Source organism: Lynx canadensis, chromosome A3 (genome assembly GCF_007474595.2).
Source record: "Lynx canadensis isolate LIC74 chromosome A3, mLynCan4.pri.v2, whole genome shotgun sequence".
Classification (NCBI taxonomy): Eukaryota; Metazoa; Chordata; class Mammalia; order Carnivora; family Felidae; genus Lynx; species Lynx canadensis.
In genome coordinates, this window is record NC_044305.1 from 59,957,706 (window position 1) to 59,981,627 (window position 23,922).

Genomic DNA, 23,922 nt, shown 5'->3' on the forward strand with positions numbered 1-23,922 from the left:
CATGAGAGAACAAAATTATGAAAGGAAAGAAGCCTGACAAAATAAAAAAGATGCAAAATATAACAATATATATTTAATATGTAGAGGAGGTAAATAAAAATGAAGTTCTTCTAGACGATGCTCAAACATAAGTGGACCATTAACAGGACTGCTATATACTTGGGATGTTATATACATGAACTTCATGATAACCACAAAACCATTAACAGACACACCAAAAAAATCCAATCATGACACTAAAGAAAATCATTAATCACAAAAAAGAGAGCAAGAGAAGGAAAGGAAGAAGAGATATTACAAAAAAACCAGAGAACAATTGAAAATGGCAATAAGTACATCCTTATCAATAATTGCTTGAAAGGTAAATGGTCTGAATGTTCCAATCAAAAAACATAGGGTGCAGAATGGTTAAGAAAACAGAACCATTTGGGGCACCTATGTGGCTCAGTCAGTTAAGTGTTCCAAAACTCTTGATCTTGGCTCAGGTCATCATGATCTCACAGTTCATTGAGTTCGAGCCCCACATGGGGCTCTGTGCTGATGGCACAGAGCCTGCTTGGGATTCTGTCTCTCCTTCTCTCTGCCCCTCCCCTGCCTGTGGAGTGCTTGCTCTATCTCTCAAAATATATAAATAAGCTTAAAAAAAAAAAAAAGAAAGAAAATAGAACCATTTGCTGCCTACACTTTAGCCCTGAACAATACAGAGTAAAAGAAAAGGGATAGAAAAAGCTATTCCACGTACATGAAAGTAGAAAGAAAACAATAGCCAGGGCAGCAATGCTAATATCAGACAAGAGACTTTAAAGCAAAGACTATTACAAGAGACAAAGAAGGACACTACAGAATAATGAAGAAATCAATCCAACAAGAAGATACCACAATTGTAAATATTTATGCACCTAAATAAATAAATAAAGCAATTATTAACAGATGTAAAGGAGAAACTGCAAGTAATACAAGAATAGTAGGGGCTTTAATACCCCACTTACCTGAATGGACAGATCATCCAGGTACAAATCAATAAAGAAACAGTATCTCTGAATGACACATTTGACTAAATGGACTTAACGGACATGTACAGTACATGCCATGCACAAACAAAAGAATACATTCTTTTCAAGTGCACATGGACATTCTTCAGGAAAGATCATGTTAGGCCACAAATAAGTTTCAATAAATTTAAGAAGACTGAAATAATATCAATCTTTTAGAATCACAACAGTATAAAAATATAAATCAATTACATTTTTCTAGAAAAAAGAAAAAAAACTGAAAACAAACAAACATGTGGAAGCTAAACAACATGGTACTAAACAACCAGGTCAACAAAGACATCAAAGAGGAAATTTTAAAAATAACTTGACAAGGGGCACCTGCGTGGCTCAGATGGTTCACTGCCCAACTTTGGCTCAGGTCATGATCTTGCTGGTTCAGAGTTTGAGCCCTGCCTGGAGCCTATTTCAGATTCTGTGTCTCCCTCCCTCTCTCTCTGCCCTTCCCCAGCTCGTGCTCTGTCTCTCTCTCAAAAATAACATTCAAAAAACTTTTTTTTAATTAAAAAAAAATATCTTGAGACAAATGAAAAACAAAAACACAACAGTCCAATATCTTTGTGATAACAGTGAAAGCAGTTCTAAGAGGAAAATTCATAGCAATACAGGCATATCTCAAGAAGCAGAAAAATCTCTGATGGGTACTAAGGAGGGCACCTTTTGGGATGAGCACTGGGTGTTGTATGGAAACCAATTTGACAATAAATTTCAAAAAAAGAAGAAGTAGAAAAACCTCAAGTAAACAATCTAACCTTATACCTAAAAATGGAAAAACAAAAACAAAAAAAGCCCCTTAGTAGAAGGAAGGAAATAATCAGAGAAGAAGTGAATGAAAGAGACTATAAAAAAAAAACAGGAAAAGTCAATGAAACCAACAGCTCATTTTTTGAAACAAAAAACAAAATTAATAAACCTTTAGCTAGACTCATTGAGAAAAAAGAAGACTCAAAATCAGAAATTAAAGAGAAGTAACTGACACCACAGAAATACAAAAGACTATGAGTTTATTACAAAAAAATTATATGCCAACAACTTTGACAACTTAGAAGAAATAATAATGGAAAACATACAATCTTCTAAGACAGAATCAGGAGGAAACAGAAAATCTAAACAGACCAATTACTAGTAACAAAATTGAACCAATAATGAAAACAGTCCCAATAAACAAAAGTCTAGGACTTCTGAAACCAAATGGCTTCAAAGGGGAATTCTACCTAACATTTAAAAAACGGTTAATAGCTATTCTGCTCAAACTATTTCAGAAAATAGAAGAGGAAGGAAAATTTCCAAATACATTCTATGATGCTAGGATTACCCCAATTCCAAAACCAAAGACATTACAAAAAAAGAAAACTGCATGCTAATGTCTAATGAACACAGATGAAAAAATCCTCAAAATATGAGCAAGTTGAATTCAACAATACACTGAAAAGGATCATTCACCACAACCAAGTGGGATGTATTCTAGGGATGCAAAGATGGTTCAATATCCACAAATCAATCAAGCTGATACACCACATTAACAAAATAAAGGACAAAAATCGTAAGATCATCTCAACAGATTCAGAAAAGGTATCTGACAAAAGCCAATATCCATTCATGATAAAAACTCAACAAAGTGGGTTTAGAGGGAACATACTGCAACATAATGAAGGCCATATATGACAAACCTTCAGCTAACATCACATTCAGTGGTGAAAAACAGAACTTTTCTTCTTAGATCAGGAACAGGGCAAGAATGTCTGCTTTTGCCACTTTTATTCAACATAGCATGGGAAGTCCCAGCAGTAGCAATCAGACAACAAAAGGCATCCAAATTGGTTAGGAAGAGGTAAAAGTGTCACTATCAGTACATGACAGGATAATACATACAGAAACCCCTAAAGACTCCACCAAAAATTTATTAAACTACATTAATTCAATAAAGTTGGAGGATACAAAATTAATATGCAAAAATCTCTTGCATTTCTATACACTAATAATGAAGTAGGAGAAAGGCAAGTTAAGAAAACCATTCCATTTACAGTTGTACCAGAAAGAATAAAATACCTAGGAACAAATTTAACCAAAACTGTAAAAAATCTGTACTCTGAAAACTCAAAGACACTGATATAAGAAATGGAAAATGACACAAACAAATACAAAGAAAGACCACACTCATGGACTGGAAGAATACTGTTAAAACGTCCATCCTACCCAAAGCAACCTACAGATTCAATGCAGTCCCAATCAAAATACCAAAAGCATTTTTCACAGAACTTTAACAAATAATCCTAAAATCTGTACAGAATCACAAAAGACTCTAAACTGCCAAAGCAATCTTGAGAAAAAATAACAAAGCTGGAAATAACACAATCCCAGATATCAAGCTATAGTACAACACTAAAGTAATGAAAACAGAATGGTACTGGCACAAAAACAGACACATAGATCATTGGAACAGAATAGAACTCTGAAATAAACCAATGCTTTAGGGTCAATCTGTTACAAAGGAGAAAGAAATATACAATGGGGAAAAGCAGTCTCTTCAACAAATGATGCTGGGAAAACTGGACAGCTATAAAACAATAAAACTGGACCACTTTCTAACACCATACACAAAAATAAACTTAAAATGTATTAAAGACCTAAAGGTAAGACCTAAAACCACAAAACTAGAAGAGAACAAAGGCAGTAATTTCCCTGACATCAGCTGTAGCAGCATTTTTCTATGTCTCCAAAGACAAGGGAAACAAAAATAAAAATAAGCTATTGAGACTACACCAAAATGAAAACCTTTTGTACAGTGAGGGAAAATTTTCAACAAACCGAAAGGCAACCTATGGAATGAGAGAAGTATTTGCAACTGATATAGCCAATAGAGTTAACATCAAACATAAAGACCATCTACCATGCTATACCCCCAAACACATATGATCAAATTAAAGAAGAGTAAGAAAACCTAAATAAACATTTTTCCATCCATAAGACATCCAGATGGTCAAGAGACACCTGAAAAGATGCTCACCATCATAATCATCAGGGAAACACAACAAAACCCACAATGAGATATCACCTTATTACAGAGTTAGAATGGCTAGTATCAAAAAGACAATAAATAACTAGTGTCAGTGAGGATGGTGTAGAAAAGGGAAGTCCTCCTACACTGTTGGTGGCAATGTAAACTGGAGCAACCAATGTGGAAAACAGTATGGAGTTTCCTCAAAAAATTAAAAATTTAAATACCATTATAATCCAGCAATTCCACTACTGGGTGTTACCCCAAAGAAAATGAAAACCCTCATATGAAAACACAGAGGCACCCCATGTTTGCTGCAGTATTTACAATATCCGAGATATGGAAGCAACTTAATGTTCAATGACAGTTAAATGGATAAGATGTGGTATGTACATGTACATACACACACACACACACTACACACATGGAGTATTACTCAGCTATAAAATGAATTACATCTTGCCATTTACAACGTGGACAGACCAGAGGATATTATGCTAGTTAATAAGCCTAACAGAGAAGACAAATACCATATGATTTCTTGTATGTGTAATCTAAAAAGAAGAAGAAAAAAAACAAGCAAACAACCAAAAAGTAGAAACAGACCCATAAACATAACAATGCGATTGTCAGAGGCTGGAGGTGGAGAGGCATGGGTAAAATGGGTAAAGGGGAGTAAGAGGTATAGGACTGCAGTTATAGAATGTATAAATCACAATAATGAACGATACAGCATAGGAATATAGTTGATGCTACTATAATAGTAGAATATACAGTGACAGTAGCTACATTTGTCAGCACAGCAAAACAATGTAGAATATAATAATCACTATGTTGTACACCTGAAACTAATGTAACCTTGTGTCAACTATACATCATTATAAAAAGAAATCAAAAAAGAAAGTATAATCTTTCCAACAAAAGGTTTTGAACTGGATATTCGTAGAAAAAAGTGTACCCTGATCCTTAAATTATACTATACACAAAAATTAACTAAAAATAATCACAGACCTAAATGTTAACTATCTAGAAACACTTAAAAATTTTCTTCATAAACTTGGGGTGGTTAAAGATTACTTACAGAACATAAGAAACACAAATTATAAAGAATTCCTACACATCAGACTTCACCAAAATTAGAAACTTTTGCTTTTCAAAACACATCATCACGAAAATGAAAAACCAAGTCCTAGACTACAAGAACATACCGGCAATATGCATAACTGACAAAAGACTTATATCAACAATAAAGAACTCTAAAAATTCCACAAGACAACAATCTAATAAAAAATGAACCAAGATTTTAAAATAGTTACTTCACAAAGAGAGAGATGGCAAATAAATACATGAAAAGATTCTTGATGCCATTAGTCATGACAGAAATGCAAATGAAACCATAATAATTTAGCATTACACACTTACTACAACAGCTGTAGGTAGAACAAATGTTGGCAAGAATTTGCGGAACTGAAATCCTAAAATATAAAGTGGTATGATCTCTTTGGGAAAATGTCATTTTCTAATTAAGTGAAACATATAAATACCACTTGACCCAGCAGTTCTCTTTTTAAATAGTTACCCAAAAGAAATGTCAACCCAAAGACCTGTGGAAATGTTCATAGCTGCTTCCTTAATAAGCTAGAAGTGGAATCAATGCAAATATTCTTCAATTTGTAAGTTGGATGAAGTGTGGTATTATTCAGATGATGAAATATTACTCATCAATGAAAAGGAACCACTAATGGTATATGCGACACGGATAAATGCAAAATAACAAGTGTGTGGAAAATGCCAGACTCAAAAGATTACACACTGTTTAATTCCATTAATATGAAACAGTCTGTTTTATAGACTGATCTGATGGGAGGATCAGTGTTTGGGCTTGACAAAGGGGGTAGGCTTACTGTAACAGAATACGAGGGAACATTCTGGGAATATGGAGAAGGTCTATGTTCCGATGGTAGTGGTTTTATATGTGTGTATAAATCTGTCAAAATACATTTAACTTGGCATGAGTACATATTCTTATATGAAAGTTTACTATGGCACATTTGTTTAATCACAAAAATTTAGAACCATGTCTTCACATTTAATTTTTCAGGGGAGCTTACCTTATTGAGGCAACAATGAAGGGACATTTTTAGATTTCAGAAGGTTAATAGATTCAATTGTTGGGGCTCCAAACCATTGCATAATATCACGACTAAAATAGCAATATCACAAAGAGAGCTTCCTCTGTTTCTTAGATTCTGTTGAAAAGAGGGGAAAAGATGAATAAGTAGAAATCTTAAAATTACTATTTTGCTTAAACAAATTTTTAATTTCTTGTAAACCTACAGAAAAAAAAAAAACAAAATGAAGTGCATGCATTAACATTCAAGTGCCATTAGCCCTTAACTTGCAAATGCTTATCTGACACAGTGAATTGACATCAGCTGGAATGAGTTAGTTCCAGAAGTTACTCCAATATTTCTGCAAATTGTACTGGCCAAGTTTTTTGCGCTAGGAATATGGCCAAGAGGCAACAGGATAAATTCCACCTATAATGGGTTTCACAGGAGACAGACCAAGTATGTATTAGGATTTGGTCTTTCAAAGTATAAAAGATCTCTACAAATACAAGTATCCAAATAAAGTACTGCATATTCAGTAAGGCACAGATAGGATCAATAGTGGGACCACATATCTTAAAAATACAACCCAAAAATTGATTAATCAGACGTTCTGACTCACTGAACTTTAGACTTATCGTTTCAAGCAGTTTGGTTTCAAGTGCTCTTACCTGAAAGACTCATGGGCCGGGAGTATCAATAATCAGCATCCCTGGAATTCGTACATTCTCTCTATCAAACTAGAAAAGGTGAAGAAAAGTGGAGAGCTTCAGGAAGCCAAACTTATAAAGTTTCTTATAAAAACAATTATTCTGCCATGAAAACTTAAAAATATCACCACTTCCTTTTCTAAAAAATGGTTTTAAAACAGTGAGTGAAGCAGCAAAGCACAACAGTATTTTCATTAATATCAAAAGGAGTTTTGCAAGGAAAAAAATGAAATAAGAAAACATTCTCTTTGTTAAGGTCATAAAAATTTTTGAGCAGATTATCAGTAAGTAATAAATGACAGCAGTCATCTTAGAGTGACTATCTATAAAAAGGTGACATGCAAGAAGAGGTTCTCGCTGTTTGAAAAATGTATCTGTTCCAACTTTAAAGCAATTCTAAGCTTTGAAAAAATCCTAAAATACATTTAAAGAAAATTTACCTCATCAACCTGAAATATCTTTAAGAAAGACTTCATATGCTGCTTTATTTAAATAACATCATAAACACTTAATTTTCTGGACAAAAGTTCATTAATGAATGGAAAAAAATTACAACATGCCTGATATGCACATTCTCCTTTAACCTAAAGTGTGGCACTGACCAACAAATCTCTCTCACGCACACACAAAACTTTTACTTGTTTATCTATACTTTTTGTCAATCTTCAAATGATTTTTCAAAATCTTATCTCCTGTTCTATGTCAAAATGATTCATCATGTAAAACCTCTCATATTTGCATACTGGTGATCTTAAATCAACATTCACTGGGCACCATAATTATTTCTATTTTGTATTTCTGGAATACAAAAAATAGAACTGTCATATAAAAGTTATCCTGAGAACTTTAATATACGTCTAATAAAAATCGTGCTCTTTAACTGTGTTCTAAAATAAACCAGATTTCAAGTTTCTGGCAACTAGTGGAATGAGCTGTTGAAAAATCTCCAATGACTAACATAGAAATACCAGATAAATTACAACCAAGATAAATTCTAAATTATGAATTTAAAAAACTATAATTCAAGAAAATGGTGCTCAATATTTTAAACTACATACTGAGATGGAGCTGGAAAATTTCCACATAACTGGAAAACTGACCTGGAACAATCAACACCAAGATGCAGAAAGGCCACATTACTTATAAAAGGATGAAAACCAGCTTGTGATCAAACTTGAAAGGCAATAATTTATGTGAGAAGAAACCAGCGTAACATTAAGATATTTAAGGAAAGGAAATGAGAATCAAATATTTTATATGGAGCCAACTGACTTTCCAGGATGAAGGCCACAAAGTATACAATATTCAAAAACTCAAAGAATATTATTCCCATTATTCCTTCCTTAGGAATCTACCAGAAAACAAGCTTCATAAAACATAATCTCAACCAAACCTCCCTTCCCCAAACTGGAGACAAATTTGTAGACCCTTTCTATATACTAAACTAAGACAAAATAAGGAGTAGAGACACATTAGCATGTAATATTTATCATGTGTGTCATTATCAATTTTATTACTTCTCAGTTCCAAATTTACCCTTTTCACCTGCTCTAGGATAATGGAATTACGGATTCTTTTTTTTTTTTTTATAAGGCCCAGTTCCAAGACTGGAGCATGGTATGTAGATGAGCCTGGAAGATTCTGCTACAACCAAACAGCATGGATGCAACCAAACACTACTAAAAGCGAACCAAAAAGACTCAGTAGCAAATCAGTAGATGAAGATGAGACTATCTCACCACAAGAATAAATGAATTAAAACACAGTAAATATGTTTCAATCCATGAGTTTATAGCAATACAAAACCGAACAAAATTAGTCACTCTTTATTTTTAAAGTTAGTAAATAAGGTAAAGGATTAGGCATTATTCTGCCTTCACTATACATATTATCCTGAGTAACCAAACAGCAAACCAGGCAGTTTTCTAAAGAAGTAATCCAATAAATAAACACAATAATAGGCTTAGAATAGCAACATTTTGCAACCTCTAACACATTAAAGGTAGAGATTACTTTAAAAGTTCCTCCTGAGTAGAAAGAGTGTTTTGATTGGAAAGGGACATAAGAGAGGTCTTCTGAGGTAATTGCCAAGATTCTATCTCCTAACATGGATTACACAAAGGTTTTGCTTTATAATGATTCATTAAGTTTTTACCTTAATCTTATGTGATTTTCTTTATTGTGTTATATTTTGGATAAATAAGCTGAATATCTCCAAAGTAGAGAATATAAGGGAGATAAAGAAAATACAATCAATTTGATAGAAGCTAAAAAGGGTGTGGGAGGAAACAGTTTTTAAACATGGAGATCTATGGTGAAAATGTTAAAACATGTAGGCGAAACATACTCTAACTTCAAAATAGTGATTGCCTCTGGGAGCAAGAGGAAAGGAAATGAAACTTGAGGGTTCCTATTCATCTAATGTTTTCTTTTGGGGGGAAAAAAAAGATCTGAAGCAAAACAGAGCAAAGTGGCACAAGTGTTAATTATAAATAGTGAGCACGTGGGTCTTTATACTAACCTTTTTTCCTATATTTGAATTTTTGTTAGAGATTGAAACATGCAAAATACATTTACATTTGTACTTACATTTTTAATCATCTTAGTCTGTTCATTAATAGCTTCAAGGGGAACATTGGTGGCCCCAATTTGTTGCGTAATGCCACCTGCTTCACCATCTTGTACATGTGTGTGACGAAGCTGGGATAAGATAGCAGATTCAGATTTGTATTTCAAAATATAAAAAGAAGCAAAAGCAGTAAGAAGGTAGCAACCTATTTAACAGAACTGCCTATATATGCTATGGTTTCTATTAGCTTTTTATAAGATATCATTCACTTAAGAAGTATCAAAGCTAACAATATTTTCTTACTTTATCTAGAATTTTTGTCTTCCCTGTATCCACATGTCCAAGTACACAAATAACAGGAGCTCTTAGCTTTTCTGTATTTACATTTTTACTGTGTTCAAGTCGTCGTTTCTAGGAATGAAAAAAAAATCACAAAATTATTTCAAACCTTGACTGCCATCATCCTTTAAATTATGTTGCCTTAGCAAGAGAATGCCAGAACCTTCATCCAAGGTTCTCTGTTGATTTAACTACATGTAACTGCACTTTACAATGTAAACTTTACAATCTAATTCCCTTTACAGTACCTTTGGACAAAGGGAAACCTGCTAAAATAGATTTCAGAGCAACATTATTAAATTAAGAGTAAAAATCATGTAAAATTTTGGCTCCAACTTTCTGAACACTTTTGTACATTGCTTATTTAATGGAATATAAGAAATTGATCTTCTATCATACTTAGTATACAGTACAACCTCTAACTTATGTGGGGATTTATATAAAAGGAGATATATATATACTCTTGCATTCAAACAATTTCATTAGAACTTCAAACTATAAATAAAATATTTCAAAGGCAATTTATTTGAAAACTTTGATAGTGTACAAATGCTATAAACCTTTCAATTGAGGGGCACCTGGGTGGCTTAGTCAGTTAAGCGTCTCTTGACTTCAGCTCTGGTTATTAATTTGAGCTCCACATCAGCTCTGTGCTAAAAGCCTGGAGCCTGCATGGGAATCTATTTCCCTCACTCTCTCCCACTTGCATGTGTGCGCTCTCTGTCTCTCAAAATAAGTTAAAATAAACTTTACCGAAAAAACTTTCAATTAAGAGAGGGTATATTTAATCCTCAGCCTAAGAGTCTAATGACATTTCCTACCTTAAGATACCACTCATCAAGCCTGAGAGGCATGTTCTTGGATCATGTGTTTCTCTTGTAGCATATACCTAGCTACTTCAGCTGAAAACCAAACAAAAACACACATGCCAGCAGCTCCTTGAAAGGCCAACTTTTTGAGCATAGTAAACTGGGCATTTAAAGGAGATAAGACTTCTAACAAAATTTTGATGGAATTTATAAAACTATTTTTCCATCTAAAAACCATTTTTGTAAAAATTATTTACTTTCTAACTTACCACTAGACACTGGATCTTTCTACAAAAAATGGAATGAAAAAACATTTTGGAACGTCAAAAGTCAGATGTATTTACTAACAAGGAGTCATACACAAGAACTTTATACTCTGTAAGACTCAAATATAGACATCATGACCTTAGTTAGGATCTGATATGGTTGAAAATTTGCCTTTTCCTCCCACACTTGGTGTAGCATTACAATTTTCTGGAAGGCAATGTAGTTTAGACTTTAACTCAGAAATTCTACCTGAAAGTATCTGTCCTGAAACAATGACATAAACATACAGAAATGCATATGTACAACCGTGTTTGTTCACTGCAGTATTGTTTTATAACAGCAAAAATTAGTAACCACTTAATCATCTGTAGTTGGGGATTTCTTAATGAATATTTCCTCAAACCCCAAGGCTGAAACCTAGTGGTTGCATAGAATCATTAGAGACTCCTTCCACACTGGAGATTCTTATCCAAAAGTCCTGCTATGGGTTTTAGAAAGTTATAGGTGGCAAGGTTTTGCAATCATGAAATGTTATGGACTGAAGTGCATCTCTCCCAAATTATACACTGAATTCTTAACTCCTAATGTGACTGTATTTGGAGATGGGGCTTTTAAAGAGGCAATTAAAGTTATATGAACTCATATGGGTGGGGCCCGTAATCCAATAGGACAAGTGTCCTTAAGTTAAAAAAAAAAAAAGAAAAAAAAAATCTCTCTTTGAGCCTGCACAGGGTAAGGTCATATGAGGACTCAGTGAGAAGGCAGGCATCTGCTAACCAGAGAGAGCCCTCACCAGAAAACCACCCTCTGACTCTTCAATCTTGAACTTTTAGCCTTAAAGCTATCAGAATATAAATTTCTGTTGTTTAAAGCACCCAGTCTGAGAAATTTTGTTCTGGCAGCTGAAACAGACTAATTAGGATCTTTCCGTAAGATGCTACAATTTGTAGCAGTAAAGGTACTGAGGCAGGACTTCTTCAATGATGAAATGAATGGCTCAGCAAATCCTCTCCCCCAAAAGGAAACAAAACTGAGCAAAATAACCAAAACAACAACCACTGAAAGACTCTAGAAACCAACCAAAGGCAACATAACAAACTGAGAAAACATTAATTCAAGAAATCTATTGCCCACCTGTGAAAGTACAGAAGCCTATGAAGTTTTACTCTAGACTTGTTCCATCATACTCCCCACACTCCCACAGCTCCATGGGGTGAAGAGGTATGAGATAGAGGAGCAGGGGGTTTCATACCTGAAAGCACTGTCTAAAACAGGAGAGATGTGAATGGCAAAAAAAGAGAAAAGGCTAAAATCGCAACTAGACTAAGGTCTCAATAGTGGTGGGGCAAGCAATAACCTGGAAGGATCAATCAGAAATTTAACAGAGGAGTATATGGAACAAGACAGCCAAAGTAGGCACTGATAAGATCCTATCTATCACTGGTACTCTAGAAAGCTGTGTTCCTACAGAGGGCTGTCAGAAAAAACCAGACAGGTCCTTAGTAAATTGCTCAGTACCGGCTCAACAAGAGGCTTACAAATGCATAAAGAGTGGACTAGTAAACTGCCAGATCCACTGGGAAATGGTGGAATCCTTACCAGCTCCAGGTGTTTAAGCACAACCACTGACAAGTCACTTGGCTGACCACTAGGATTAGCAATCAGGTACAAGCCCTAAGAAGCCAGGCTTAAGAAACATACCAAAAACAAACAAATACCTAAGAAGAAACATCATCAGCATCATACTACAGAAGCAATCCACAAGACTCAATGATCAAGTAAACAAAAATAGCTAAAACCACTACATTTGTAAGGAGCTAAAAGAATTCATATATTCTCTAAATATACAGATATATCTAAATCTATAGATATATCTAAATCTATAGAATTGCTATATTCTCTAAAATGTCTACTTATAAATGAAAAATTACAAGACATACAAAGAAACAGGAAAATGTGACCTATAAAAGAAAAAGTGGTCTACAGAATGTCAGAAACCTTGGGGCGCCTGGGTGGCTCAGTTGGTTAAGCATCCAACTCTAGATTTCGGCTCAGGTCATGATCTCAGTCAGGGTTTATGAATATGAGCCCTGCATCAGGCTCTTGCTGGCAGTGTGGAGCATGCTTGGGATTCTCTCTTCCTCTCTCTCTTTCTCTGTGCCCTTCCCCACATCATTCTCTCTCTCTCTCTCTCTCTCTCTCCAAGTAAGTAAATAAACTTCAAAAAGGTGAGAAGCTCAGATATTAGACTTAGCAAAGACTTGAAAGCAGCTAATATAAATATCTTCAAAGGACTAAAGGGAACCATATTTAAAGAAATAAAGGAAAGTGTAATGATTACTAATCAACAGAAGACATCAACAAAGAGAAAACAAATCACTATAAGTTAAAAAATTCATTAACAAATTAAAAAAAAATCACTAGAGGGGCTCAACAGTAGATGCAAACTGGCAGAAGAATCAAAAGTCATAGATTAAGTGAGGTTATATAATCTGAACAATAAAAAGAAAAGACAACTGGGAAAAGTGAAAAGACCTCAAGAGACCTGTGGGATACTCTCAAGTGCACCAATGTGCATATAATGGGAGTCCAGAAAGAAGGGAGAAAGAAAAATAGGCAGAAAAAATACCTGAAGAAATAATGGCAGAAAACTTTGCAAAACTGGATGAAAAACCTTCATCTACATATCTAAGACACTGAATAAACTCTAAGCAGAATAAATACAAATATATCCTCATCAACACACATTAAAGTTGTTAAAAATCAAGGTTAAAAAAAATATCTTCATATAGAAAAATCACTCATTGTGTACAAAGGCACCCAAGAAAGATTAATAGCTTAATTTTCATAAAAAAAAAAAAAAAAAAAAAAAAAGAGGCCAGAAGGCAATGGGATAACATATTCAAAGGGCTAAATAGAAAACCAAAAACTGGATCTCTGAGATGATCAAAAAGGTGGAAAACCTTTCACTAGATTGACGGGCGGCAGGGGGTGAGGATGGGAGGAAAGACTATGGTCACCGAAATCAGAATCAAAAGAGACACCACTAACTTTACAGAAACTGAAAAGACTGTAAAAAGATACAATGAAGAACTTCATGCTCACAACCTAGATAAAACACAATAGCTATTAGAAAGACAAAAATTACTGAGCATGACTCAAGATGAAAAAGAAAATATGACAAAAAGATAACAAGAAATTGAATTAGAAATTTGTAAATCTCCCCACAGAAAAAAGCTTTGTTAGTAAATTTTGCCTACCATTTAAAACAGAAAAAAACAATGTTTCACAAACTCTTGCAGAAAAAAAGAGGAGGAAGACTTCCTGACCAATCCTAAGGAAGCTAATTTTAAATTGACACCAAAGCCAGACCAACATATGATAAGCAAAGCTACTGATCAACATCACTTATAAGTATAGATCACAAAAACCTCAGCAAAATATTGCCAAATCCAGTAACATATAAAGAGAATTACATACCAGGATCAAGTGGGATATATTCTAGTAATGCAAGTGTTAGCTTAACATTTGAAAACTAATGTTAATACATCATATATTAACACACACACACACACAAAAAAAAAAAACAACCTCAAAACATATCATAGAAAAAGTACCCATCTCCATTTATGATATAAACTCTCACAAATTAGGAAAAGAAAGAAAGGAAGTTCCTCAAACCTATAAAGGGCACTATTGACATCATAGTTAATGGTGAAAATCTGAATGCTTTCCCCACAAAGAATGTGTTAGCTTAACACATAACACACATATTATTAGAATAAAAAATATTTCAGTATAGCTACAGGATACAAGATCAATCTATAAGACTCAACTGTATTTCTTTATACTGAAAAATGAAACGAAAAAAAAATTTTTTCAATTGTGATCCCATTCAATAGTATCAAAAACAGTAAAATACCTAGTAATAAATCTAAAAGAATTACAAATCTCAAACTATGAAAACTATAAGACACTACTAGAAGAAACTGTAAAAGATTCAACTGAATGTATAATCATCAGCCTATTTCAATAATATTAAAATAGATAATTCTCCCTAAATTGATCTATAGATTCAACACAATCACCAGCTAAATCTAAGCAAGATTTTTGCAGAAATTGACAAACTGACCATAAAATTTATATGGAAAAGCAAGTGACCTATTATAGCCAAAATAATCTTGAAAAGGAATAACAATGGAAGATTTCCCTATCTCAAAACTTACTATAAAACTATAATAAAGAGAGTGTGGTACTAGCAGAAGAACAGATAATACAGGTGAATGAAACAGAAATCAAAGTCCACAAATAAACCTTCATATTTCCGACCTATTGATTTGTCAAAGATGCCAAAGCAATGGGAAAAGGATAGCTTTTCAAACAATGATGCTAGTTAAATTAATAAAAAATGAACTTTGTCTATGACCCCACATCATGCATAAAAGGTATCTTAAAACAGATCAGAGGGGCGCCTGGGTGGCTCAGTCGGTTAAGCATGCAACTTCAGCTTAGGTCATGATCTCGCGGTCCATGAGTTCGAGCCCCACATTGGGCTCTGTGCTGACAGCTCAGAGCCTGGAGCCTGCTTTGGATGCTGTGTTTCCCTCTCTCTGACCCTCCCCCACTCACATTCTGTCTCTCAAAAATGAATATTTAAAAAAAATTTTTTAATTTATCAGAGGTAGAGCTAAAGACAGAAGAAACTAAAGGTATAAATTTAGAAATAAACAGGACAAAATATTCATGACATTAAGTTAGACAAAGATTTCTATACTACAACACTAGAAGCATGCTCTATAACAGCAAATTTTGATAAACTGACGTTAACAAAATTTAAAAAAACTAAAAGAACTCTTACAACTCAATAATAAAAAGACAAATAATTTGAATACATGTTTTACCAATGAAGATACCGGAAGGGCCAATAAGCAAACTGAGAAATGCTCAACATGAGAGAAATGCAAATTAAAACCACAATAAGATATATACTATTTCATATCCACTAGAATGGCTATAATTGAAAAGACAAAGGTTAACAAGTATTAGTGAGGATACAGAGAACCTTCAACTGGTTGGAATCTATAATTGTGCAGCCACTTTGGAAAAGAGTTTAACAGTTTCTGAAAAAGTTAAACACAAATTTACCATATTATCCAGCAATTTTACTCTTAGGAGTACATACTCCCACCCTTCCCCCCCAAATGAAAACACATTTCCATACAAAGATTCATATGCAAATGCATGTATATAACAGTACTATTCATAATAGCCAAAAAGTAGAAACAACTCTGTCCTCTAGTGAATAGATAATAATAAAATATGGTATATTTATACAACAAAACGCTATTTGGCAATAAAAATGAACAAAATTCTGATACAGCTACCACACAGATAACCAGGGTAAGTAAAATAAGCCAGACACAAAAAAACACATATTATATGACTGAATTTACAACGGTCCCTCCTTATCCAAGGGGTGGTGATACATTCCAAGACCCCCAGTGGATGTCTGATACTGCAGATAGTACCAAACCCTATATATACTCCATGTTTCTTCTATACATATCAATGATAAATTTGTAAACTAGGCACAGTAAAAGATTAATAATAACTAGTAATAAAATACGAGGATAACAATATACCGCAATAAAAGTTCTGTACATATGGTCTCTCTCAAAGTATGTTATTGTACTGCACTCACCCTTCTTCTGATGATGATGTGAGATTATGAAATGCCTATGTAATGAGATGAAGTAAGGTGAATGACATAGTGTTAGGCAACTACTGACCCTCTGACAATACATCAGGAGGAGGATCATCTGCTTCCAGAATGCAACTGACCACACCATGGAAAACAAAACTGTAGATAAGGGGACAGGGAGGGTGGGCATAGGAACTGCTGTATATGTAGGACTAGGAATAGGGAATGACGCAAATTGGTGTAAGAAATCTTCCTGGGGTGATAAAAATAATGTTGAGTTGTGACAATAGATGAACAACTCTAATTTACAAAATTGTACTGAATTGTACACTTAAAATGGATCAATTCTTTGATATGTAGATATCTCAACAAAGCTGCTTAAAAAAGCTATTGTGCTAAGAGGTCCATAGCATATTATGTGAAGAAAAGAATATGTATCTACAAAATTTATTATCTAACTTCTTTTTTTTTAATGTTTATTATTTTGAGAGAGACAGTACAAGTTGGGGAGGGGTAGGGAGAGAGGGAGGGAGAGGGGGAGAGAGAAAATCCTAAGCAGGCTCCACACCGTCAGCAGGCAGCCTGATGCGGGGCTCAGTCTCACAAACTGTGAGATCATGACCCAAGCTGAAATCAAGAGTCAGATGCTTAACTGATTAAGCTACCCAGGTGCCTCTTAGTTTTAATTAAACATTTTAAAAAACCTGAACATGTACAGAACTATGAACAGGTCTGGGAAGTGAGATAATGGGGAAACTTTTACTTTCTGCTTTACACCCATTGTTTTTAAATGATCACAGTACGAACTGTCTCTCACAAATGGGTATAGAGCAAGACAGTTGGCTTGAGTAGGTGCTATGGGAAGCTGCAGTTATAATGGGAAAGAGAAGGGAATGCCACTGGTATCTAGTGGGTGGGGGGAAGGGATGCTGTATAATGTCCTAAATGAAGAGGACTATCCTCCAAAACAGAATTATATTACCTAAAACTGTCAATAGTGACAGGGTGAGAAATTGAACTTAAATCAACAGACCTTCTTAAGAAATTCTGAAAATGTATCCCTTTGTAGGCTTCACAGAGGAAAGAGGCAAACACTGACATACAGGTTATCAAAACAAAAAAATTTAAAAATTAGGATTATAAATGAAAAAAATATATATTATATTATTATTGTTATTATTATAGAGACAGAGAGAATCTAAAACAGGCTCCATACTCAGAGCAGAGTCTGACACAGGACTCAATCCCACAACCCTGGGATCATGACCTGAGCCGAAATCAAAAGAGTTGGCCACTCAACTGACTGAGCCACTCAGGCACCCCTTTTAACAAAGAAAAGCTAAAATAATTTTTAGCTTTAAAACAGTTTAGCACCCTCAAGAAAACTAGTTTTTATTGTTATTATTTATACTAAGCTGACAGAATTGAAGAAAACTCTCAAGTCTACTGCATTACATAGGAAAAATATAGTAAGCCTGGTAGGTATGTACACTTTACTAAATAGAAAGATGCCTCAGTAACCCACCAGATTTAAACAACTAAAGTGATCAGATGCCTCACAGTAACTACCTAAAATATACAAGGCAAACACTAGTTTAGTGTTTATGACTAGAAGGTATGTGCTCAGAGTAAGTAAACCATCACTCAAAGAGCACATAAAAATTTAGAGAAAACAAGAAATATATGATGAAGCAGTATACCATTATGACTTAGGTCAGGGAGTAAGGTCCTTGGGTTAGATCAGTGTCAAAGACCTGTTGTCTAACCCAAAGTCATAAATATTTTCCTCTGCATTTTTTCTAAATTCATACCTTTAGTTTATTACATCTTTAGCTCTATCTCTGATCTAAGATTACTTTTAGGTATGATGTGGAGTCAGAGACTAAACTTTTTATTAATTTAACTAGCATCATTTGGTTGAGAAAGGTATCCTTTTCCCACTGAATTGCTTTGGTATCTTTGACAACAAATCAATAGGCCAGAAAGATGAGGGTTTATTCTTGGACTTTCAGTTGTTTCATTCACCTGTATTATCTGTTCTCATGCCAGTACCACATTGTCTTTAGTTCAGAGGATAGTTCTAATGATCCTAGAGGAGTGGGGAGGAAAGGAGTAAAGAGAAAGGCAAACGGGAAAATAAATACCTCAATCCTCCGTTTGGCTTTGTCATAAGCCCTTTCTTCTTTAGTTCGATCATCATCAGAGTCGTATTCAGATTCTGAACTCATTTCTTTACTTGGTTTTTTATCTAACATTTTCCCCGCTTCTTTCTCATCAGACACCTTTTCATCTTCTTCATCACCTTCACTGCCTTCACTTTCTCCTTCCTCTTCCTCTTCTTCTTCACTCTCTTCCTCTTCACTCTCTTCTTCCTCCTCCTCCTCCTCTTCTTCAGGGTTTTCTTTTACTTCTATATGCACCGTGTTTTCTTCTTTGAGTAAGAAAGATTTTAAAATAAATGAAAGTTAAAAATGGAGATTTCTGTCAAGATTAAGGGGAAATACTAAGGGTGCATTAAGTAAGGCAGTAACATTATAAAACATCATTAATGCTAAATTGTTTTCATGCATCATAAAAGCAAAGCATTGGTCAACATGTTACAATGAAGATTGCCATTTAACAATAAAAACTTAATATATTACTAAGACAACCTAAAGACAGAAAAGGAACACAGTGAGGGGAACAAAATGCTTACAATTTCTTTCCCTTGGAGTCATTTGCTGATTCTGCACTGATCTTAGCACAAAGGAAGAGAAGCAATGCTCATTTGCTGATTCTAGAGAAGGTGAGCTTAAGCAGTGCTTAGGGGTCCAGGTATTGGGCCTATTAAGGACTCAGGGGGGTAAGGTTGACTACTCTTTATTGTGGAGTAAAATCCTGGGGAACTGCACCCTAGCAGTTAGAATGAATAGAAAATAAACAGGACCTCCCTGTTATTGGCCAATCACCTCCAGATTCTGTCAATTCTAAATTTGGAATAAGATGATTCCATATTGCTAGTTCATTCAGACTCCTGGTGGATTGTACACATAATTTTCTCTGGAGAAAGAAAACACCATCCTTGACCTCAAATTATTTTGCAGTTTTACAAGTATAATATCCAGCACAATATATGAAAATAATGAGTCACATGAAAAAACGAATCACAGGATGGAAGCCAGCATACAGAAAACCACAAAATGTCTATACATTGAGGTTATAAAACCAAAATTTAAAAATGACTATGTTTCTCACATCCAGGGAGCAAAAGATTAAAAACTTTAGAAAGTAAAGAACTATAAAAAATAGTTAAATGGAATATCTAAAACTAGAAAACACTGGAGACAAAACTAGGAACCCAAAAGATGGGTTTAACAGGAGAGGAGAAACAGCTGAAGAGAAAATTAGTGAACCAGAAGACAGATGAGAAGAAACAATCTAGAAAGAACCATGGAAATTCAATTATGTGAAAAACACAGAAAAGACGACACATTGATATAACAGGAAGGTATATCATAGGCATAACTAGAATCCCTGAGAAGAAATAATGGTTCATAACATTGTAAAATGGATAAAAACATAAAACCATACATTGATAAAGCTCTATAGGCAGAATAAATAAAAGGAAACTGACCCTGGCCACATCATAATAAAACTGCTGAAAGCCAAAGACACATGAAAACTTTAGGCTGTTATCTGACTTCTCAAAAGAAACCATGAAAGCTAACACAAGGGAATAGTATCTTTAAAATGTTAAAGAGAATTTCAACAAAGAGGTCCTCACCCAATAAATATACCCTTCAAGAATTAAGATGAGATAATGGTATTTTTAGAAAAGCAAAAATGGAATGCCTCACTAACAGATTCATACTAAAGGAAATTCTAAAAGGTGTTCTTCAGGCCAGAAGAAATAATCTCAAATGGAAGGTCAGAGACACAAAAAGAAATGAAACACAACAAAAAGCTTACAATATGAATAAACTTAAGCTATTATGGGATTTAAAACAGAGAATTAAAATAAATGAGAATAATGATATATAAATTGAGAAGTAGATAAATGTTCTTCATGTATTCTGTGGTATGCATTGTCTGTCTGGAAAGAGGGTAACATTAAACACTAATAGTTCAAATATCTTTGTTAAAAAGGATACTTTTATCCTGGAGTAACCACTAAAAGTAAGTGGAAGAGTATACAACTTCCAAGCTCATGGAAGGAGGAAAATATGGAATTAAAAACAAAACAAAAAAACCCAATCCCAAAAACGGTTAGAAAGGAGAAAAAAAGAAACAGAATAAGGACTAAATAAGATAAAGATAATAAGTATACTTCATTAATTCCATCAAGGGTTAAATGTAATGGGCTAAGTGGTCTAGGTAAAATATAAAGATTGACACTCTGGGTTTAAAAATCTCAAATATGTGCTATTTAAGGAGACAGAAAAATAAAAATAGAAAAATATCATGTGAATCAAAGCTGGTATAGCCATATCATGTATACTTTAAGGCAAAAGGCATTACTAGAAATAAAAAAATAAAATATAAATAAAACAGAATAACAAATCAGTGCATCAATCCATCAAAAAATGAGTGTACTCACCTAATAATAAAGTACTAAAATATATTAAACAAAATTAACAGAACTCAAGGAGAAACAGACAATTTACAATTAGGGCAGGAGATTTTAACCCACCTCTCTCAGTAACAGAGAAAAAACGCACTCCAGAAAAAAAAGAATAAGAAACACTTGAACAAAATGATAAGCAAATCTGATTAAAAACAGTGTACCCTTGAACAATGTGGAAGTTAGAGATGTTTGTCGCCCTGCATAGTCAAAAATCCATGTATAACTTTTGACTCCTCAAAAACCTAACTACTAATAGCCTACCACTGACCGTAAGCCTTAGTAATAACATAAATAGTTGATTAGCACATATTTTCTATGCTATGTGTATTACATACTATATTCCTATAATAAAAGAAACCAGAGAAATAATAATGTTATGAATAAAATCTAAAGGGAAATATTATTTATAGCACTGTATTTATAAAAAAAAAAACAAATTTGCATGTGAGTGAACTGGAGTTCAAATCCATGTTGTTCAAGGGTTAACTCTATAGAGAACAAGGCACACAGTACTGCAGAATATAAACTCCTTCCAATCACATATTAAACATTTACAATAATCAACCATGTATTAGGTTGTAAATTAATTCTCAACATATTTCAATTTTTTTAATGTTTGTTTATTTTTGAGAGAGAGAAAGAGAGACAGTGTGCAAGGAGAGAAGGGGCAGAGAGTGAGCGAGACACAGAATCTGAAGGAGGCTCCAGGCTCTGAGCTGTCAGCACAGAGCCTGATACAGGGCTCAAACTCACTAACTGCCAGATCATGACCTGAGCCGAAGTCAGATGCTTAACCTACTGAGCCACCCAGGCGCCCCTCTCAACATATTTCAAAAAGATACATTTATGTTCTGTGATCTCAATGAAGTAACAATAATCAGAAAATCCCACTTTTGTAAATTAAAAACTACATTTCTATAAATCAGGTAAAATATATTAAAATGGAAATTACAAATATCATCAGAACTTGTGAAATAGGACTAAAGCTTAAAGAAAAATTTAGTTTTAAAAACATATATTAAGTGTTGGCCAGGATGTGGAAAAAAAGGAACCCTAGTGCACTGTTGGTGGGAATGCAAACTGGTGCAGCCACTGTGGAAAACAGTATGGAGATTCCTCAAAAAGTTAAAAATAAAACTATCTTACGATCCAGTAATGACACTACCGGGCACTTACCCCCAAAAAATACAAAAACACTAATTCAAAGGGATACATGTACCCTTATGTTTATAACAGCATTACTTACAATAGCCAAAATATATAAGCAGCCAAAGTATGCACTGATAGATGAATGGATAAAGAAGATGTGGAATATATATATACAACAGAATATTATTCAGCCATAAGAAAGAATGACGTCTTGCCATTTTGCAACAACAACATGGATGGAGCTAGAGGGTCTAACACTAAGTGAAATACATCAGTCGGAGAAAGACAAATATCATGATTTTACTCATATGTGGAATTTAAGAAACTGAAAACAAATAAGCAAAGGGCATATGAAAGAGAGAAATAGAAAAACCAAGAAAAATACTCTTAACTACAGAGAGCAAACTGATGGTGACCAGAGGCTGGGGAGAGGGTAGGGGTGAATTCAATAGGTGATGGGGATTAAGGAGTGCACTTGTTATGATGAGCACCAGGTGATACACAGGATTGTTGAAACATTATCATACACCTGAAACTAATATAACACTGTATATTAACTGTAATTAAAATGAAAACTTCCAAAAAAAACCACCCACATATATTAAGGAAAAAAACTCTAAATAAACAAATATCCATTTTAAGAAGTTAGTGGGGCGCCTGGGTGGCTCAGTCGGTTGAGCATCCGACTTCGGCTCGGGTCATGATCTCACCGTTGGTGGGTTCGAGCCCCGCGTTGGGGCTCTGCCCCTCCCCTGCTCATGCTCTGTCTCTCTCTGTCTCTCAAAAATAAATAAATGTATAAAAAAAAAAAATTTAAGAAGTTAGGGGGAAAAAATCAGGAAATTAAAACCAAAGAAAGTAGACTTTAATAATAAATGACAGAAAGTAATGACAAAGAAAAATTGTTTATTCACATTGATTAGGTACCATTTACTTGCATTATCTTTGTATTATGTTTTAAGTTAAAGGGGCTTTTGGTAGGCTACCTTTAATAACCTAATCCCATTTATAACATCATACTGAAATATATATATATACGTATATATATATACATATATATATATATATGTATACATATTTTAAAGTTTATTTTTGAGAGGGAGAGTGTGCACAAAGGGGAGGGGCACAGAGAGAGGCAGAGACAGGCACCCAATGTGGGGCTTGAACTCGTGAACCATGAGAACATGACCTGAGGTAAAATCAAGAGTCGGGACACAACCCAATGAGCCATCCAGGCGCCACTGAAAAAATGTATTTTAAATCCTAGGATCTTCTGAAAAACCATTTATTCATAAAATGAGGATCCACATAAGGATTTAGGAACCATGGCAATGGAGAAATCAAGACTAGTTTTTATTCTCAGAAATGTTCATATGGCTTTCATCATCAGAAGACTGACCATTCCTTTAAATATACACACCTCTAATTACCACAAGATTTATCAATGTGTACTTATAAGCTATTCACCTTTTTCTCTCTCCTCATCACTGGCCATAGCTTCCCAATCATCCAATCCAGCATCTTCAGTTTCTTCTTCCTCTTCTGTAAATAAAGATTTTTGTTAGAAATCATCTAGAAATAGGGAATTGCTTTTAGAAAAAAGTAGAAAATTAT

The 23,922-nt window shown here is 34.2% G+C and overlaps 1 protein-coding gene across 1 annotated transcript in view; it reads right to left on the reverse strand.

Annotated features, from left to right (window-relative positions):
• The window catches only part of EIF5B (eukaryotic translation initiation factor 5B), an 82,023-nt gene that overhangs the window by 17,279 nt on the left and 40,822 nt on the right, over nt 1-23,922 (reverse strand). The window contains 7 exon segments of the mRNA XM_032592771.1: nt 6,187-6,224; nt 6,227-6,299; nt 6,833-6,901; nt 9,461-9,571; nt 9,744-9,851; nt 18,701-18,987; nt 23,776-23,850. Of these exon segments, the coding sequence (XP_032448662.1) occupies nt 6,187-6,224; nt 6,227-6,299; nt 6,833-6,901; nt 9,461-9,571; nt 9,744-9,851; nt 18,701-18,987; nt 23,776-23,850 (761 nt within the window).